The sequence below is a fragment of the Nicotiana sylvestris genome, chromosome 2 (assembly GCF_000393655.2).
Source record: "Nicotiana sylvestris chromosome 2, ASM39365v2, whole genome shotgun sequence".
In the NCBI taxonomy this organism is placed as follows: Eukaryota; Viridiplantae; Streptophyta; class Magnoliopsida; order Solanales; family Solanaceae; genus Nicotiana; species Nicotiana sylvestris.
The window spans coordinates 167287995-167309905 of NC_091058.1; the positions used below are offsets into that span (position 1 = coordinate 167287995).

At 38.6% G+C, this 21911-nt stretch overlaps 1 protein-coding gene across 1 annotated transcript; it reads right to left on the reverse strand.

Moving 5' to 3' along the window:
• Positions 1 to 1760: 1760 nt before the first annotated feature.
• On the reverse strand, positions 1761 to 8282 carry LOC104249940 (lipase-like PAD4). Its single transcript, XM_009806472.2, has 4 exons — positions 8169 to 8282; positions 7766 to 8084; positions 2965 to 3633; positions 1761 to 2735 (listed from the first exon to the last, which is right to left on the reverse strand). Exons 1-4 carry the CDS (start codon positions 8186 to 8188, stop codon positions 1914 to 1916), a joined length of 1830 nt encoding a protein of 609 aa, XP_009804774.1. The 5' UTR covers positions 8189 to 8282; the 3' UTR covers positions 1761 to 1913.
• Between the last annotated feature and the right edge of the window lie 13629 nt (positions 8283 to 21911).

Here is a 21911-nt window from a genome sequence, read left to right on the forward strand (position 1 = left end):
TCAATTACTAAAGTGATTACCCAACCTCAATTGTAGGATTCCTAAAAATCACCCCCGGGGCCACGTGCCCGGATTCCGAAAATTTTTGAAGAAAGTTGTTACCCATAACCTCATGAACTCAAATATATGATTTTCACTAAGCTCAATAACTAATTTCGTGGGTAAATTTCATTTTTATCAAAAACCTAGGTTTTTCATCTAACCCATAATTCCTACATATTATATATTAAAATCTACTCATAATCTATGTATTAAACTCACACCAGGTAGAAATTACTTATCTCCAATAGCTAGGTCGAAATCCCCCTTTTTGAAGCTCCAAAATCTCCCAAGAGTACAATAAATGAACCCAAAAATGGCTAAGTCCCGATTTTAAAATACTCTGCCCAGCTGCCTTCTTCTTCGCGAACGCGGAACAGGCCTCGCATTCGCGAAGGCAGCGGCCCAGCAATTTGCCCCACTGCCCAAATCATTCTTCGCGAACGCGATGGCCCTCCCGTGTTCGCGAAGAAGGAAACCGGAACTGGAAAAATCTGGTTTCCTTAACTTAGCTCTGGGCAGTCCGAAACATACCCGAGCCCCTCGGAACCCCGTCCAATTATACCAACAAGTCCATAAACTTAATACAGACCTGCTCAAACTCTCGAAATGCATAAAACAACAACAAAACCAAGAATCACACCCCAAAACCAAATTGATTCAAGATATGAGCTTCAAGTTTCCAAATCGCTCCGAACACACCGAATCATACTTGGACTACTTGGAATGACACCAAATTTTGCGTGAAAATCTTAAATCACCATACGAAACTATTTCCGGTCTCAAAATTCCATTTGGACCTCGATATCACCAAAACCTATTCCAAACCAAATTTAAAGAACTTCAAAACCTTCAAAGAGCCAACTTTCACTATTAGGTGTCGAAACACTCCCGGGTCATCCAAAACCCGATCCGAACATACGCCCTAGTCCAAAATCATCATACGAACCTATTGGAATAGTCAAATCCCGATTCTGAGGACATTTACTCAAAACATTGACTGAAGTTAAACTTAGCCTTTTTAGCTAATCTTAAGGAACCAAGTGTTTTGATTTTAACCAAACCCTTCCAAATCCCGAACTAATCATCCCCGCAAGTCATAAAACAGTAAAAGTACGTACGGGAAGTCTTATTTAGGGGAACGAGATTCTATAGAGCAAAACAACCGGTTGGATCGTTACAATTCCAACAAGAGTTTTCTTTTTAAACAATCGAGAAACTTATGAAGGGTAATTGGCGTACATTTCGAAACTCAAGGATGATGGGATTGCTCTCAACCGTTCTCCAATTAAATACCATGCATTCGTTCATAAATAGAGTTTGAACTTGTAACGTGCATCTTATTCACACATCATGAGCTGCGTTTTTACCACTAAATTAAAAGCCTAAACACAATTGTCTTTGATGATTATGAATTTTCGAACTGTGATGTCCATCTTATCAAGACATCATGAGTTGCATTCTTAGCATTGAATCAAATACCTAGGCAATTGTATTTGGTGATTCTAGTTCCTTGACTACTTTAGTTCCTCCTATTTTTGTAAAAAAATTGCCATCTATAGATTATCTAAGTTCACTTTGGGACATGTATACATTCATTACCACTAGTGTTAGTAGGTTATATGCCTTTTGTTTTCGTAATATGTGCACTTTCTAACCTCTAAAATTTCTCTTAACTTTTTCATCCAGTGAATACTGACAGTTCCTTAGACTAGATCATCTGGTTATAATTCATATCTGTTTTCCTTGCAAAGATATATCCTCTTTACATTAAGATTGGAGGTAAGACTTATAACAGATATTTTAGTTGAGCTTCTTTACTACTACTACTACTGATGCCCCAACTGGACCCACAAACTTCAAGCAATATTTATCTAAGGAACCATTTCACCCTCAGGAATTCCAGGAAAGTAAGGTTGGAACAGCTGTAACTGAGATTGGAATTCCTTCCATTCCTCTATAAACAATGTGTAGCTTGAGTTTTTGGCCAAAACATCTATTGAAACCTCCTTATTTTCAATCAATCTCCTCGCATATTGATCAAACTTAGTGATATCTTCCAATATCTTGACAAACTTTCTGGCATCAGCCTCAGCTCTGACTTTAATCAGCCTGTCTCTTGCCTCCTCAACCTTAGCCCAAAAGCATGAATCTTGTGTCGAACTCGCGAACCTGCTCCTTGCAGCAGTAGTATGATCTGTGCCATTCTCAACCTCTCCGTCATTCCACCACGTATCAAAAATCTTGTACCTTCTCTCCCTACCGTGCTTCATATAGTGGCCTTTCACATGATGCATCCCACTCCTATAGTACTCTGCGATATCGAGTGGCTCTACGAGGAGTTTGTAGAACTGAGAAGCATTTACCCACTTCGCACGCTTGTGAAAATCATAAGGCAATTGATTCTTTTCCCACTTGTCAATCACAGAATCCCAAAACTTTGCAAGTCTGATCCTGTTCATATTGACCTTAAAGTCTCTTTTCGAGGCACCTCGTTTGCCTCGTTGCTTGTACGAATCGTAATATCCCATTTGATCACTAGATTTATCACAGGATGCTTTATACCACTCTATTTGTGCTCTTAGTGGATTGATCTTGGATAAATCAATTGCAAGGATGGCACTATTAAGGTTGCGAGTTCGACCTGACTTTTTTGCCTCTTTCAGGGCCTTCTTAGCATCTTCTGAATTCAATTCCTGTTTGTCAAGTAGAAGCAAAATCAGAGAATGAGAACCAACATAGAGATGAACCATGTGAAAACTAGAATCAACGATACGAGAGCAATTTTCATCCCTTTAGAGTAAGGTACGAGTATCAATATATGTGATATAGTACCAATACAGCATACATTGCTCTCGTATGATGAAAATTGCTCTGCACCATTACTAGCATATGAAAGTAGTTAATATAGATGTTTGACATTACATGAGAAGCTATTCCTAGCGACTCCAGCGCCAATGTTATCCCTGCTTCATAGCTTGCCTCAGGTAGATTGCCTCCCATGAAGCTTCTACTCTCTATAAATTGCCAATGAAGTTTCTGAATATAATGCGTATAACCAAGATGATCCTCGAGGCTAGAACTTGGTGAACCATTCAGTAACATCAAGTAAAGCAACTTAACGATAAGCATCCCATTATCGACACAAACTGCACCCATGTTGGTGAAGAACAAGTAGCTTCCAAAGGGCCAAAATGAACTCTTACATTCACCTTTTGATATAACTTCAAGAGAAGCCAACACAACGCGGAATAGCTGAGTCTTGTTTTCCTCTGATAAGTGAAAAATAAACTGGAAAGAACAAGAAGACGAAGCCAGTGCAATAAGTGGGGTAGGAGAAGGGGCAAAGAGCAGTCTTGGCACTATATCATGCTGTGAAACCACATGGGAAAAATGTCCAGCCCATCTTTCTTGAAGAATGGTTTGGGAAAAGGACTCATTGCCAAGCATTGGAGAGCCAAAAGTAATGCAAATTAATGAACAGACATTTTGCGGGTGGGAGAGAAGCCAAAGAGCTAAGAGGGAAGCAATTGCTCCTCCAACTGAGTGTCCTGTTATGACTATTGACTTGCTCGTGTTCATTATTTCTACCATCTGCACATTTCAAGAGAAGAAATGGTGACAGAAATTCAAGAAAATAAAAATGGAGAAAAAGCTTTTGTTATGAAGAGAATTCGTGCAGACAATCTTAGAAATTATTTGATCTTGTATTATTTTCAGATCACTTGGCAAAATGCACAAATAACCTATCATTACTTATTGACAGCATGAATATGCAAGACATATTTAAAGATTTTTTCTTAAACATTTCGAGAAATTCATTAGTCTCGTCATATCAACTTTTTTCAAGTGAATTCCCAGTTGATCACTAAGTTTTAAGAGATACTTTACGAAAGAGCTTTGAGTTTTAGTACCATTAAAAATAATCTCTCAAGGGAAACACTTACACACTGGTGTTTGCATCAAACACTTATCAACTTACCATGATTAAATGATATTAAAAGATGTGGAACACATGATAATTATCCATAATTAAATGATAGAAATTTATTTCCAACCATGACCATGTCATGCATCTAGTAGTTTGGTTCAAATACCAAGTGCACATGTGCTTTTACCCACATTTTACTCCTGGCGAAAAATTATGTATTTGGAGTGATGAATGAGACTAACTCAACCTATGATAGTCTTGTTCAGAGTAACTTTTTTTATTTTTTATTTTTATTTTTTTACCAGTGTGCTAATTTCGCATTTGCAGTAAAGAGAAACGTCAAAAGATTTTGAAAGATTATAGTAAGTTATAACATTATAATATGATCAACATTCCTAAATGACTTAATATATTTGATAATTTGACTATATCATATGTATGATGCATGGTTTACGCCTAAAACTTTTCTCTAATAACTAATACTAATGAAGACACTCAAATAGTTTCCTGAAAGTAATTATTGGGTGTTTAAGTAGTGAAATATCTTTATTACATTAATTGCAAGGTATTATATTGTTGAACATTTTCTTATTAAATTTCGTACATGTGTTGTTAAATTATGAAATGTTAATTATTAGTGAGTCAAATGTGTTTGAACATTTTTCTTAGATGAAAACTTATATGGGCATGTGCAAAATGGAAGTAGGGGGTTTAGCGGGAGAAAATGTATAAATGGCACGGGTAGGCCACTTTTTACTCTGCTTTTTTGTTGTGCAGCCACCATTTGAAATTAATTTGAAAAATACAAGTTTTCAGTTATAGATGAAACTCTAACACAACGTATTAGAAACTCTTATATGCTCCACTGTAGCATAGTGTGCTGGAGTTCGAACTTCTAGAAGAAAAACTCGAGCACACCGTGGAGCATGAGTAGTACTATAAGTTATTGGACTTGGATTTTCACTATTACAAGTTCGAACTCCAAGAATTTCCTTTTATATTAGTACTAGTGTACCACCTGGGAAATCACTTTCTCATGTATCACCTATTAATTAAAAGCCCATTTGGATGAGCTTATTTTAAGTGACTTTTAAGTTAAAATAGCTTTAAGTCATAAGTTAGAAATTCTAACTTTTGGCTTTTGACTATTTTTTTGTTGTCATTTTAGCTTAAAAATAAGTGCTTAAAAGCACTTTTTTACTTCATCCAAACATTACAAAATGGCTTAAAAGTTATTTTAGCTTAAAAACACTTAAAATAAGTCAATCCAAATGGGCACTAAATTACCCCATTATAGTTTTCTTCAAGTTCGAACTTAACACAAGTGAAACTTCATCACACTGTCTTGGAGTTTGAACAACGTGAATTGTGGCAATTCAAACTCCATCGAATTTTTTGTGTGTGTTTTCTTGTTTTAACTAGGGGTATTCTTGCCAAACTTTTATTTTCATATTAAAGACGGCCAAAGTTTGAATAGTTTTGAAATGGTGGCTAAATATTGATTAGTTGTCTGAAAAATTGCTATTCGTCCATTTTTTCCGGAAAAAAGAAACTCACACCTTAACAATATAAACGTTAAAACTTTATGCAGAAAGACTAACATAGGAATATTGTAGGGTTGGATGTGAGTTGAATGGTTCATTTAATCAAATAATGCACACGGAATCTACTTTAGACGACATAAAATGGTTGTTGAAAAGCTCGGTCTTTGCTCTGTCAATTTCACAAAATTCCGAAAGAAAATAAATAAATAAACAAATTAGTGATGTTGACTTAATGTTGTGGTCATTGAATCAAATGATGAAAGGAACAGTATAGAGTGTGTGAAAGTTTTAGAAAATCTAGAAGAGACTAATTTCTTTTTTTTTTTTGGTCAGGAAAACTCAAACTTTGTTTTAAAACGATTTAATTTATTTTTATTTTTAAAAAAAAAAATTGTTTTAGAAATCATCAAACTTGTACGGTTCTACCTCCTGGTCAAAGGTCGAGTCAATAGTCAATTGTGATGCACATAGAGCTTTTTATACTTTTCTAGTTCTAGAACTTACTCATTCTAGTAAGAGTTTTTCTTGTTACGAGTTACGACAGATACGGAGCTAAAAAATCAATCTTGCTCTTTTCAACCAAATTGAATTTCTACCTTTAAGTAGCAGTATGTCCGCTTGATAATTGTTCCTTCTATTTCACATTAAATTTTTTTCGCTTAATTTTGTTGATACAATATGAGAAATATATATATGTCGAAATTTTGAGTTACTTTATTTTGTCAAAAGAAAATGGCAGTCATATGTTAATATTTTTTGGTTTTCTTTTTATTAAAAAATAAAGTAACAAAACAGTTAGTAAGATTATTTCGTAACTTTTTGTAAGCATTGGGTGTGTTTGGTATAAAGGAAAATGTTTCTACGGAAAATGTTTTCCTAGAAAATGAGTGGTTTTTTGACTTATTTTCCCTTGTTTGGTTGGTGAGTGAAAAACTTTTTTAAATTTTTTTTTTCTAGTATTCGGTTAAAGAGTAAAAAATGATTTTTAGGAAAATATTTTTCTAATGCTACTCTTCTCACGCATCCCCTTCTCTCAAGTCCCCATATTTCTTGTCCGCTCTCCTTCCCCTCTCCCTCTTCCAAATACCTAACTTTTTCAGAACTCTATTTTTCTTCAAGAATTTAATTATTCTTCTAAAAATTCACGGAAACTCAAAGGAACTAATGTACTGCATTACTTTTTTACACAAAAATAACGTTGAAATTTATACCCAATAACTAAAAAGAAAATACTCTTTTTTTTGTTTAAAAAGAAAGTTCTCTTTCTACAACATAAAATAAAGTACTTATTTTGTTGAAATGAAAGAAAATATTTTTCTGCATTATGAAAAGAAAATACTTTTTCTACATTATGAAAAAAAATATTTTTTGTTGAAATAAAAGAAAATAATTTTTTTTGTTAAAATGAAAAAAATACTTTTTTATATCATGAAAAGAAAAATACTCATTTGTTAAAATGAAAAAGAAATATTATATCTATAACATAAAAAGAAAATACCATTAATAATATTTATATTTAGGGTGGGGTGGGGGTTGGGGCGAGATTGAGATGGGGTGGGGGTTGGGGCGAGATTGAGATGGGGTGGGGGTGGGGATGAGTTGGTGGGGATGAGAAATATGGTGGGGAAGGTTAAAAAGAGTTTTGAAAAATACTTTCCTTTCTCTTTCTCTTGATAGGGAAAATATTTTCTCTCATTTGGAGAAAAGTGAGTTTATGAGAAAAATATTTTCCAAAACATTTAAGCTAATCAAACATGAAAAGATTAAAAAATATTTTCCGAAAAATATTTTTCTTTCATACCAAACACACCCATTATTCTATGGAATTTTAAATTATCACAGAAAGTGAATGCATGGAGTAAAATATTTCCTTATCGCACTTTAAAAAAATTAAATATTATTTAATCAATGAAAATGGAAAAATTCAATCCATGTCATAACATTATTTTGAATCCATTAAAATTGAATTGGTATATTCTCAATATGCATACCAAAAAATGAACACCCCACAAATCGAGTCAAGTTATATTAGTAGATATTGATAGGATTAACTAAGTATTTGGCCATCCGAGCAATTGTTCATGAATCATCACCATTATGGCATTATGGAAACCTTTAACAGGAGATACATTAGTTACAATTTAATTAGGAAGTATTAAAGCTACAGGAGAGTTCTTTAGTAGAAGATGATATTCCAATATATATATATATATATATATGCCCATGGAAATACTTACATAAATAAACTGACCTGATTACGGAAGAAATTTTTTGTGTAAACGGATTGGAAAAGATGCAATAATCCGGCATGGACCATGGGCGGATTATCCGTCCCATCCATGCACAAGCCAGAAAATAGTTCATCGGGAAGCGGCAACAAATTCCGGCAACTTTGGTCGACTCCGGCGGCCAATTTGATGCCGGAGAACGCGACATATGCTGTCCCACCAACTTTAATCACGGCGAAGTGGCTATCCACCGAGGCATCGGCGACGCCGCAAGCCTTCAACGACTCCTCCAGCAACGGCGTCGACGCCACAAAAGCTGCCAACGTCTCGCTCGACTCGAACCTGCAGCCATCATAATAAGTTTTCTATAGGTCCAATTACTATAGTTATGGGTTAGTGGAAAATTAAAGATTGGTGTTTACTTACGATGAAGCTTCCGATTCCATTGCGTACGAAATTATCAAAGTTTATGTGAGAAATTAAGAGTTTGAGGCAAAGTTGCTAACTGTAAGATTCGAGGAATTAAAGGATATTTATGTATGTATTAGTCTTTTTGATTTTGACATTTGTGCGTGAATGTTACTCTGCGTGTGTATTGTGCGCGTGCTGTCGCGCAATCAATCCGTCCCATCATGACGAAAATGAGTGAATAATAGAGTAATTCTTTCAACTTGATATCCTCAAGTGTAAGGTACGTAGCAACTTTGATCTATTTCATATTTCTCTTGTTTACTGTCGAAATCGGGCTCGTCTATTATACGATAGATCGGGATTGAAATATGATGGGTTAAAACCGACTCCGGGTTCGAGTCCGGTTACCACAGCGAAAATAACAACATAGCGTCCTGTAACACGGTACCACCCGCTGATCCCATCGGAATTCCGGTCGCGGACCCGTTAGAACTAACTCGCATGTGGCTATCGACACAAACCTGCCTACCGATCCCAAAAATAGCACCAGTGGTGGAGCCCGATCAACAACGCATAATACTCAAAACAATGGGGGAGACAGGATCAATCTACGGATGATCTTCGAAATGTTACAGGCTCAACGGGAGGCGATAGCTCAGTTACAAAACCAAAACCGCACACCGAGAAATATTGAACCCGATCCGTCCCGGGAAATCCCCCACAGAGAAGAACCCGTCTCGGAGAGATCGAATGGAGATGAGTCGGGACTAACCCCGAGATCATAAGAATGCTAGAGGAGCTGACGAAACAGATAGAATTAGGGGAAAAGAAAATCGAGCCAAATAACAAGAAGGTTGAACCTACAATTCCAGGATCGACCAAATTCCGAGAGCACCGCCGGTACTGAAAGGCTTGGATTTCAAGAAATTCGTGCAAAAACCTTTCCCTCCGAGTACAGCCCCGAAACTGATCCCTAAAAAATTCTGCTTGCCCGAGATTCCTATGTACACCGGACAACTGACCCAAACAAGAAGGTCACTTCATACACATGCGCCATCAAAGGAAACGACTTGGAGGATGATGAGATCGAGTTTGTCTTGCTAAAGAAATTCGGAGAAACCCTGTCGAAGGGAGCTATAATATGGTATCACAAATTACCTCCTAACTGAATTGACTCATTTGCGATGCTTGCAGACTCTTTCATGAAAGCACATGCTGGGGTTATTAAGGTCGAGACCAGGAAGTCGGACCTCTTCAAAGTAAGGAAAAAGGATAATGGGATGCTCAGAGAGTTCGTGTCCCGGTTTAAAATGGAACGAATGGACCTATCACCTGTCGCTGATGATTAGGCCGTTCAAGCTTTCAACCAAGGACTCAATGTTCGAAGCTCGGTGGATTCAGAATAATTGAAGCAAAATATGATAGAGTACCTGGCTGTTACTTGGGCCGATGTGCATAACCGATATAAATCAAAATTCAGAGTCGAAGATGATCAATTTGGGGCTCTTTCCGGGTTCGTTTACCTTGTCAGACCCATCGACAGAATCAAGAGAGATATTGACCGTGAACCAAGGTCAACAAAGATCTTTACATGCCGTATAATGGAGATAGGGGAAGCAGTGGGTCAAGGCGAAGTTCTATACGGAATGAAAGGAGAGATGATCAAGGTCAGAACCCTCGAGGACTCATGAGCAAGAACGGCTTCGACAGGCCTATCGAGCCTAAAGAAGCACCAAGGTTATCAGAATATAACTTTAATATTGATGTGGTTGCCATCGTATTAGCTATCAGACGCGTCAAAAATACCAAATGGCCTCGACCTTTACAATTTGATCCAGCCCAAAGGGATCCTAACTAAATGTGCAAATATCATGGCACTCATGGCCACAAAACAGAGGATTGCCGACAGTTAAGAGAGGAAGTAGCCGGTTTGTTCAACAACGGGCACCTTCTAGAAGTTCTAAGCGACCGAGCCAAGAATCATTTCAGAAAAAGGGATTCTCACAAACAGACCAAACCAGAAGAACCTCAACACGTCATTAAGATGATCATTGGTGGAGTTGATGCCCCTCAATGGTCGATATTGAAGCGCACCAAAGTGTCCATTAAAAGGGAAAAACGGACTCGAGATTACATATCAGAAAGAACCTTGTCTTTCAACAATGAGGACGTAGAAGGGATCATGCAGCCTCATAACGATGCACTGTTAATTTTTGTACTCATAAATAAATATCGAGTTAAGCGTGTGTTAATTGATCCAGGTAGCTCCGCCAACATCATCCGATCGAGGGTCGTAGAACAGCTCGGCCTACAAGATCAAATTGTGCCTGCAATCCGAGTTCTAAACAGATTCAACATGGCATGCGAAACCACTAAGGGAGAACTAACATTGCCGGTAAATACTGCCGGAACCATCCAGGAAACCAAGTTTTATGTGATCGAATGAGACATGAGGTACAACACCAATGTTTGGGAGGCCATGGATCCACAACATAAGGGCAGTACCCTCGACTCTTCACCAAGTGTTAAAGTTCCCAACGTTGGGAGGGATCAAAATAATCTACGGGGAGTAACCGGTCGCAAAGGAAATGTTTGTAGTTGAAGAAGTGATCCCGGTATCAACATTGGCAACATCAAAGGAACCGGGTTTGGATACAAAGCAAGAGGCTAAATAGAAATTATCGATGTTGGCTACGACCCAATAGGATAAATAGGGGACTGATGAAGATGATGATTACGGGGTTCCTAGATCTTTTATAGTCCCCGACGATTTCGATACCACCAAATCAACAGTCGAGGAGCTGGAACAAGTCACATTGATTGAACGTCTTCCCGATCAAAAGGTATACCTGGGCACGGGGTTAATCCCCAAGCTTAGAAAAAAATGCATTCAATTTCTTATGGCTAACATGGATTGTGATAGGTTTTCAATATCTTTACCTTGCGTTTTGATGATCTAACAAACTTAATGCCAAGAACCAGATAGGGAATCTGACTCACTTGGATTACACTACAACTAACGGATTCCAGCCAAATGTGAACTTGCTACAGCTTTAAGAGGTAGGAACCCAGACAAGGACCTGATACTCTTGTGGGTTCCTCACGGTAGTACAAAGTCAATTGGACATAGATGGAAACGAAGATTCTGCCATGCTGCACTATTTCCGGTGCCCACTCATTCTCTGATCAACTAAAGTACAATGATTCAAGTTATTGAACTCAAGACAATCTGGGTAGTGTGCACAAGTACCAGATCATGAACCTGATCCCTTGGTGCTTCTCTGACAGAAGAACAAGTCAACTATACAGCTGGATCGCAACTACAGAAAGTGACTGTTCGCAATTGTACAAAGAGGAATACAAGCGGGACCTAATCCCTCAGGGTTCTCTAACAGAAGTACAAGTCAAATATACAGTTGGAACACAACTAAGTAACTGTCCACAACTGTACAAAGAGGAATACAACAGGGACTTGGTTCCTTAGGGTTCTCTGATAGAAGTACAATGTCAACTACAGCTGGAAAGCAACTGCAGAAAGTGACTACCTGCAACAGTACATCAGACAGAGCAACAGACAGTGCATCAGTCACTTTCCATTGAGATTGGACATCACCATTATGAATTGACGTCACTAAGGTAATGTCTTGTGTAGTATAAACCTCATGAAAGGCACAAGATTCTGGTTCAACGCTTGCAAAATCATGAAAGGAAAATATTCTCTCAAGTGTTCAAGAACCTCTCTCAAGAACAAAGTTGCCTGCAACCTCAAGGACTTGATCCAAGATTGATGATATCTTAAGTCCTTAGAGTTGTTGAGTCTTTATTATGTGTTCTTCATTGTAACTCATATCCAGCTTTATTAGAAGCGTTGATTAGGTTGAGTCATAAGAAAAATCCTTTGTAATCGTAGTGTGACAATGTAGCTTGTGGTGGAAACATCACAAGTTAGTCAAAGCCTTTGTAATCGTAGTGTGACAAAGTGGCTTGTGGTGGAAATACCACAAGTTAGTCAAATTCTTTGTAACTAGGATAGTTATAGAGTGGCTTGTGATGAGAGCATCACAAGTTAGTTGAAGTCATTGTAATAGAGTTATTGTAAAGTGGCTTGTAATAGGGAGATTGCAAGTTAGTGAAGTTAAAAGCCTACATGTGTAGGTCGTAGTTTTTTGATCCCCTTGTGTGGGATTTTTTCACCTAAAAATCCTCGGCCTTATTTATATTCAGCTTTACTAGCATTCACTACATAACCCGATAAAGGACCAAGTACTCTACTATTTGGTGGATTCACACAAACTTAGCACTGTACCAAACTGATATAGGACCAGATCGCTATACAGTTTGGTTCATTAGTATTTTCAGAGGAAACAGATAGAGAACCCGATTCTCTATACAGTCTGGTGGACACTCAGTTTCTAACAAGTGGTATCAGAGCGGGTTCTTCCTATCAGGCTAACACCTAGGAAGGATCCTCATGGCTGCTCCACCAACTCTTGAAAGGAGAAAACCAAAGAAGGAAAAGTATCGGGTACTTAAAGATGCTAACAATGATTTGAGTGAGGAAGATAGTTACATGGCGTACTTAACCAAAAGGTTTTAGAAGATGGTCAGAAGAAATGGAGAAGTGCTAGAAAGGGATAACTCTAATAGATCAAAAAACAATGATCTTTGTTACAAGTGCGGAAGGGTGGACACTTCATGAAAAATTGTCCTCTCTTGAAGCAAGAATTCTCCAAGAACTTCAAGAGAAAAAGATCAGCTGAATATGACTCAACCTTTGCGTTGATGGCGCAACCAGATGATGATAAAGACGATGACAACAAAGAGGTAAATTTCAGGGATGTTCAGAGAAATCTGAAATTCTATTCTCCAAGAAAACTTATGTTTTTAGCTAATTTATTAATCAATGTCTTTCATAGTTTTGTGGAGGATAGGGATTCTTTGACTTTAGAATTAGCAAAATCTGAACAAACTAGAGACGACTCAGTGGTTGTAGTTACTAACCATAAGAGAAACCATTGAAACTTTCAGAAAAGAAAAGAATGATCTTTTGGCAGAAATTACACACCTAAGGAAATCAATAGTGAAACCTGAGATTAAGTCAAAACCTGAAAATTCTGTAAAAGGAAAGGAGAGAGCTAGTGAGGAACACATTAGGCTTGAAAATGAGTTGAAATCTGCTAGAACTAGGATATGTGGTGAACTCGAGAAAAATAGACAGCTTCAAGCTGAATTGAAGAGAGTAAAAAGTGATCTTGAGAAATCTCTCAAGTGGACCTGGTCCTCAGATGTTTTCACTGCCATGTACTTCAACAATAGTGGAAACAGGCAGGGAATCAGGTTACAAAAGGAGAAAACTCCTTACAACTCTCACAACAAGTACGTCACAGTTCCTGATAACTGGCTGTGTACCCACTGTAGGAACAATGGGCACTTCAAAGAAAATTACCAGGCCAGGGCTCAATGTGTTTAGAAAAACAAAGTGTTTACTGACAAAGTGATTACTAACAGGGGACCAGGTATCGCTCGCAAGAAACAAATGTTGCCTGCATGGACTAGAAAAGCCCTTATACATCCCTTCTATCATAACAAGAGACCCAAACTCGTTTGGGTTCCTAAATCTAACCCATAATTTAGATGTGTAGGGAACAGTGGGAGGAAGCGGACTGCAATGGATCATGGACAGTAGATGCTCAAAGCACATGACTAGAAATACCATGAATTTTCTGTCACTGAACGCCCTGCAAGGAAGGGATGTACCCTTTGGAAAATGGAAAGAAGGGGTACATTCTAGGTATGGGGAAGAAAACAAGGTAGAAGTTCGTGTCTAAGCTGATGATATGAGCTACTTGAATATAGTTGATAATGATTCGAAGACTTGGCATAAAGGATTGGGGGGATACAAGTTTTCCCACTTCTGAAGATATTAATGAAGAAGGACCTGGTCCATGGTCTGTCAAATTCAAAGTTCAAAGAACACGGAGCATGCAATTCCTATGGGAATACTGAGCCGGAGTGAAAAGAGGAGCATGATCAGACCTCTCCTGAACAAAACCCCCTATGAGTTGCTGACTGGAAGGAAACCCAAGCTGACTCACCTAAGAACATTTGGGTACAAATGCTATGTTCTTTACAATGGAAAGAATTAGCCTGGTAAATTTGATGAAGGAATCTTTCTGGGATATTCCTCTTAAAACAAAACCTACAAGGCTGCAACAAAAGGACATAATGTGTGAAATAAAGTGGAATTCTTGTCCAAGATATGCACAGTCACAAATCTTGTGACTAGTGAGGTGGTGTTTGTGGCCAAAAGATACAAGAATGTCTACACTGCTGATTTTAAGTCCCGGCATGGTGGTGATATAACATGCCTAAGTGTCATTAGTGATGATGCTAAATTATGATGAAGATGGTCGGGCATGTGAGTTTCTACTTGTTTAAAAAATTGGTTATGGAGGACCTGGTTCATGGGATGAAGTAGTCAACACTGCTTTCTACTTGATTATCAAATGCATGATTAGGTTCCTCCTCAAATAAGTCTCTCTATGAACTGCTCAATGGGAGAAAAGCCAAGTTGACCTACCCAAGAGCCTTTGGATGCAAATGTTTGTTCTCAACAATGATGGAAAAAGGGTCACAAAACCAAGTAGATAAATATGGAGAATTCACAAATGCTTCTGGTAAAGCTATAGATATCGCTAATGGAAAGACTAATTTGATGAGTCAAGTCAAGCAGAAGGATGAAGGGAAAGCATTGGAATCTCTAAAATGGCACATAGGAACCTGGTCCCTCGATGATTGGCTATGTTAAGAAGGAAAGGTACAATGTTAAAAAGTGTTCTTCGGCGACATCTAACTCAAATCTATACTATTACAGGTATACACATATGGCAGTCTCAGGACAAAAATAAGTAAGAGTGACATTGCACTTCTAGGAGTCCTTGCTCAAAATTTTCAAAAACAGTCACGGAACCTGGTTCCTGTGACTCAGGTTAGTAGTCTCTTCAATACTTATATGCCTTTTTAAGCTATTGAAGTGTCATGTCATCAATTTATTTTTGCCTTTATCCTGCCTCTCCTCCTAACTTTTGAAGTCCAAAATATTAAACCTTTTCTAAACTGACCTGTTGCCCCAAAAAGAAACTTCTCTATCTTACACCCAAATAAAACTGATTCTTTTCTTCAAAACCAGAATCAACCTTGTCTTAAAGTAATCCTTCTTTCCAAATATGCCAAATCTAAATCCAACTCTATCACTTTAAAAAAAAACTAACTCTATCAGAATCATAACCCTAATAAGTCTTTGGTAGATTTTGATGGAAGTGTAACTGAAAGGGAACAAGGTAGATCTAATATTCTAAAGCGTGAGGCTGAAGTTCTGGTTAGATTTGTGGAAGTCTTGAAGGATGGAGAAATTGGCAAATGTGAGGACTGAATGAGGGACCTGATTCCTCAAGTCCTTTTCATGAAGTCAATTTTAATGATAATCTTTTTCTCCTTAAGTTCTATGTTTAAATGAACTTCCGATCCAATAAAGAGGATTGAGAAAAGTAGGCTGGTCGATGATGAAGTGGTGTGACCTGCTGATGTGGTGATTGTGGAAGAGAGAATGAAGTGGGAAAAAATAGAGAAAAGAAAGTTGGTTGAGAAAGATACAGCAGATGATAAGGGTAAAACAGATTGAGAAGAAGAAGAGGGAGACAGGGTGCTCAGGGATAGAAAGGGTAGTGTAAGTGAGGAACCTGGTTCCTTACAAAAGCAAAATGTTGAGCCATTAGGTTTGGAGGGAGAAGACGTTGAAGTCTCAAAAGGTGTTGTAAGGCAGTGTTGACTCTGATATTGCTGAAAAATAGAGGAACCTCTCGACATTGTTAAGTTCTAAAAATTGGAATCACCTCTTTGTTCCTACAAGTCCCAATGTTCATGAAGAAGAAGTAAAAACATCTATATTTTATGTGATAATATGATGCTATATGTGCATGGGACTGAGTCTGTTCTTAATGAGACAAAACTTGGGGAGATTCTTGGTGGGTTAGTTGATGGCTCAACATATTCAGATAGGTTGAGAACCTGGTCCTCGAGGACCCTCGGCAGAATAAAATGCTAAGTTGAAGGGTAAGAATGAAAGATTGAGGAAACAGGTGAAGGAACTGAGAAAGCAGATGATCATTGATCAAAGGAGAGTAAATGAACAAATGGACAAGCTCATCAAAGCCTTAGTCTCTTACTTTTCTTCCTGCCTAGTGATCCATGTCCTTCACTCCTTCCAAATTCCCTTGAATTCTTACCTTCTTTTGATCCCTATATTTGATCACATTGGTACTTCAGTTATTTAAATTGTCATATTAGGTATTGTTGAAGCTAATGTGATTTTATCATAATTACTCCACTACGGGCAATCACTCTATTTTGTGTACTGACATTCACTTGTTGTTCTTGTTCTTGTTTATGCTGTGTTGCAGTGGCCTGAATTAATGTTGCTGAACTTCTTTTTGGTAGTACTTCTTCTGTTATTCTTTTTGATGATGCCAAAAGGGGGAAGTAATATAGGTGTCCACATAGGGGAGGAACAAAATCGAATTGACATGTTTGTTGTGCATGAAAAATGGCTCTGCTTCACAGAGGGAACGTTGCTGATGGTTGTGCTTCGTAGGGGGAACGTGCTGATAATATGTTGATTATAGGTCTGATTCGCGGGGAAACATGTGAGTAATCTGGTTCTCAAGAAGAATGAGAAAGGTAGGTTTGTCATCGTCAAAAGGGGGAAATTGATCTAAGTTACTCTATGTCATGTTTTGATGATGACAAACGTTCTCAACATATTAGGTACGGACCGGATGTGATCAGTGCAGATAAGGAACCTGATTCTCAGGGGGAATAATTCTGGGTTTGTCATTCATCAAAAGGGGGAAATTAATAAGCTATGGTACTTTGAGTTTTGATGATTTACCAAACAGTCTTGAGAAACCAGTTGTGATCAGTTCCCTAGGTTCGGTTCTCATGAGGAATATGGCTGATTCGTAGGGGGAACAATGTGGAAATCTGGTTCTCATGGGGAATATCAATTCTAAGTTTGTCGTCATCAAAAAGGGGGAAATTAATAGGTTTTCAATATCTTTGCCTTGTATTTTGATGATCTAAAAAACTTAATGTCAAGAACCAAATAGGGAAATAGACTCACTTGGATTACACTGCAACTAATGGATTCCAACCAAATGTGAACTTGCTACAGCTTCAGGAGGTAGGAACCCAGACAAGGACCTGATACTCTTGTGGGTTCTTCACGGCAGTACAAAGTCAATTGGACACAGCTAGAAATGAAGATTCTGCCGCGCTGCACTGTTTCCAGTGCCCACTCATTCTCTGATCAACTAAAGTACAATGATTCAAGTTACTCAACTCAAGACAATTTGGGCAGTGTGCACAAGTACCAGATCAGGAACCGAATCCCTTGATGCTCCCCTGACAGAAGTACAAGTCAACTATACAGCTGGATCGCAACAGCTAAAAGTGACTGTCCGCAACTGTACAAAGAGGAACACAACAGGGACCTGATCTCTTAAGGTTTTCTAACAGAAGTACAAGTCAAATATACAGCTGGAACACAACTGAGTGATTGTCCGCAACTGTACAAAGAGGATCAAAACAGGGACTTGGTCCCTTAGGGTTCTCTGACAGAAGTACAAAGTCAACTACAACTGGAAAGCAACTGCAGAAAGTGACTGCCTGTAATAGTACAGCAGACAGAGCAATAGACAGTGCAACAGTCACTTTCCATTGAGATTGGACATCACCATTATGAATTGACGTCACTAAGGTAATGTCTTGTGTAGTATAAACCGCATGCAAGGCACAATATTCTATTTTAACACTTGCAAAATCAAGAAAGGAAAATATTCTCTCAAGTGTTTAAGAACCTCTCTCAAGAACAAAGCTGCTGCAACCTCAAGGACCTGATCTGAGATTGATGATATCTTAAGTCATTAAAGTTGTTGAGTCTTTGTTATGTGTTCTTCATTGTAACTCCTATCCAGCTTTCTTAGAAGCGTTGATTAGATTGAGTCATAAGAAAAATCCTTTGTAACCGTAGTGTGACAAAGTGGCTTGTGGTAGAAACATCACAAGTTAGTCAAAGCCTTTGTAACCGTAGTGTGACAAAGTGGCTTGTGGTGGAAATACCACAAGTTAGTCAAATTTTTTGTAACTAGGATAGTTATAGAGTGGCTTGTGATGAGAGCATCACAAGTTAGTTAAGTCTTTGCAATAGAGTTATTGTAAAGTGGCTTGTAATATGGAGATTGCAAGTTAGTGAAGTTAAAAGCCTACAGGTGTAGGTCGTGATTTTTTTATCCCCTTGTGTGGGATTTTTCCACGTAAAAATCCTCGGCCTTATTTACATTCAGCTTTACTAGCGTTAACAGTAGAACCGGTTAAAGGACCAAGTACTTTACTATTTGGTTGATTCACACAAACTTAGCATTGTACCAAACTAATAGGACCAGATTGCTAAACAGTTTGGTTCATTAGTATTTTTCAGAGGAAACAGATAGAGAACCCGGTTCTCTATACAGTCTGGTGGATGCACAGTTTCTAACAGATTGTTTCACTTGGTTCCATCTTGATATGACAGGGATATCACCGGAGATAACCACGCACAAGCTAAGCCTGGATCTAAAATTCCAATCGGTCAAGCAGAAAAGGAGTCCCTAGTCCGAAATCAAACATGCTTTCACCAAGGACGAGGTATCTAAACTTCTTAAAATAGGGTCCATTCGGAAGGTAAAATACCTGGATTGGTTAGTAAACGTAGTAGTAGTCCCTAAAAAGGGGAACAAATTAAGAATGTTTGTAGACTATAAGGATCCTTAGTTTTCTCGACGCCTACTCCGTGTACAACCAAATTCGGATGAACCTAGATGATCCGGAAAAAACCTCTTTCATCACTAAGCAGAGCACATATTGCTATAACGTAATGCCATTCGGACTAAAAAAACTTTAGTGCCACTTATCAACGCCTAGTAAATCGGATGTTCGAAAAACAAATAGGGAAATCAATGGAAGTTCACATTGATGATATGTTGGTTAAGTCCCTGCAAGTAGAAGACCATTTAAAGCATTTTCAGGAAACCTTCAGCATATTGAAGAAGTACAATATGAAGCTTAACCCGTAGAAATGTGCATTCGGAGTCGGATTAGGTAAAGTCCTTAGGTTTATGGTATAAAATTGGGGAATCGAGATCAACCCCATCAAGATCAAAGCCATCGAATATATCATGGTCTTGGACAACGTGAAGGTCGTGCAAAGATTAACCAGATGTATAGCCGCCCCTAGGGCGATTCATCTCGAGATCCTCAAATAAGAGTCACTGATTCTTCTCGCTACTAAAGAAGAAGAATAACTTTTCGTTGACCCTAGAGTGCCAATGGTCATTGGAGGACATCAAGAGGCATCTATCGAGCCCACCATTGCTTCAAACACAGAAGGCAGATAAACAACTATACCCGTACTTAGCTGTATCAGAGATAGCGGTAAGTGGGGTCCTGGTCCGGGAAGAACAAGGTACGTAATTTCCAATTTATTTTGTTAGTAGGACTCTAGGTGAGGCCGAAACTAGGTACCCTTACCTAGAAAAATTGGCGCTCACTTTGCTAAGCGCCTCTACGAAATTGAAACCATATTTGTAGTGCCATCCCATATGTGTTGTAACAACTTATCAGTTGTGAAATATAATGCATAAACCCGAACTCTTGGGATGATTGGCTAAATGGGTCGTGGAAATAAGCGGATGATATTGATTATTGACCCCGGACAACCATCAATTCTAAAATTTTGGCAGATTTTGTGGCCAACTTTACATCGGCCCTAATACCCGAGGTTGAAAAAGAGTTGTTGGTAAACTCAGGGACGTCTTTGTGGATCTGGACCTTCTTTACGGATGGCACCTCGAATGCAAAAGGGTCCGGACTTGACATCTTATTGAAGCCATCTACATGAAATGTAGTTAGACAATCCATTAGAACTGTGAAATTGACTAACAATGAAGCATAATATGAGGCCATGATTGCAGGTCTCGAACTAGCCAAAAGCTTGGGGGCGGAGGTGATGGAATCTAAGTGTGACTCCTTCCTTGTGGTAAACCAAGTTAATGTGACATTCGAGGTCAGAGAAGAACGAATGCAAAGATACCTAGATAAGTTGCAGGTAACATTACACTGATTCAAGGAGTGAACCTTGCAACACGTACCTCGGGATCAGAATAGTGAGGTTGATGCTCTTTCAAACTTAGGGTCATCGGTCGAGGATAACGAGCTCAACTCGGGGGCAGTCATACAACTCATGAGATCGGTAGTGGAAGAATGTCACACCGAAATAAACTCTACAAGCTTGACTTGGGATTGGAGAAAAAATTATGTAGAATATTTGAAGACGGGGAAACTGCCCTCAAATCCAAAAGAATCGAGGACCTTGCGTACAAAGGCATCCCACTTTAGCTTTTCCGAAGATGGAACCTTGTTTAGAAGAACGTTCGATGGCCCATTAGCAATATGTTTAGGGCCAGGAGATACCGAGTACTTTCTGAGGGAAGTTCACGAGGGTTCCTGCGAAAATATTTTAGGCGCCGAATCATTGGTTCGAAAGTAATCAGAGTTGTTACTACTGGATAGATATGGAAAAGGACGTAAAGGAGTTCGTAGGAAAATGTGATGAATGTCAAAACATGCTCCGATGATACATCAACCCGGAGAGCTGCTACATTCAGTTTTGACACCATGGCCGTTCATAATGTGTGAAATAGACATCGTTGACCCCCTTCAATGGGCACCCAGTAAGGCTCAATTTATATTGTTTATGACTGACTATTTTTCTAAGTGGGTTGAATCTCAGACATACGAGAAGGTCAGGGAGAAGGAAGTCATCAACTTCATCTGGACCACATTATATGTTGGTTCAGAAAGTCATCCGAAATCCTATGCAATAACAAGAAACAATTTATCGGCTATAAAGTGACCAAATTTCTCAAAGACTATAAGATCAAAAGGATCCTGTCAACACCCTCTCACCCTAGTGGGAACAGCCAAACAGAATAACAAAACTGTACTCCAAAACCTCAAAAAGAGGTTAACTGAAGCTAAAGGGAAATGGAAGGATATCCTGCCTGAAGTCCTATAGGCATACCGTATGACCTCAAAGTCCAATACCGAGGCCACCCCATTCTCTTTGGTTTACGGTACCGAAGCTCTAATTCCGGTCGAGCTCGGTGAACCAAGTATCAGATTCTGATATTCTACCAAGGAATTGAACAAAGAGGCCATGAGCACAAGCCTAGAGCTATTGGATGAAAGGTGCAAAGTAGCTCTAGTCCGGTTGGCCGCCCAAAAACAGCGAATCAAAAGATACTACAATCGAAGTGCCAACCTCCGACACTTCAATATCGGGGACTTAGTACTAAGGAAGGTCACACTAAGCACTCGAAACCTGAATGAAGGGATTGAGACTGAACTGGGAAGGACCATACCAGATTATTGAGATCACCGGAAAGGGGTCCTACAAACTCGGAACAATGAAGGGCAAGCAACAACTGAATAACTGGAATATAATTCACTTAAAGCGATACTACTGCCAAGATATGACCCCGTATATTTCCTTTTTACTTATTTTTAAACTAACACTTGCAGGTAACCAACAAGAAGTGGTATAGATTTTTATGTCTGAAAGCACGCGTTGCACTCTTTTTCCTTAACCGGTTTTGTCCCAAATGC

Excerpts from the sequence above, each read along its gene's own strand:
- LOC104249940 (XM_009806472.2), bottom strand. The coding sequence starts at position 8,188 with ATGGAATCGGAAGCTTCATC. Across the intron at positions 8,085-8,168 it reads ATGGAATCGGAAGCTTCATC|GTTCGAGTCGAGCGAGACGT; the intron begins GTAAGTAAACAC and ends TGATGGCTGCAG. Across the intron at positions 3,634-7,765 it reads AAAATTTCTTCCGTAATCAG|ATGGTAGAAATAATGAACAC; the intron begins GTCAGTTTATTT and ends TGAAATGTGCAG.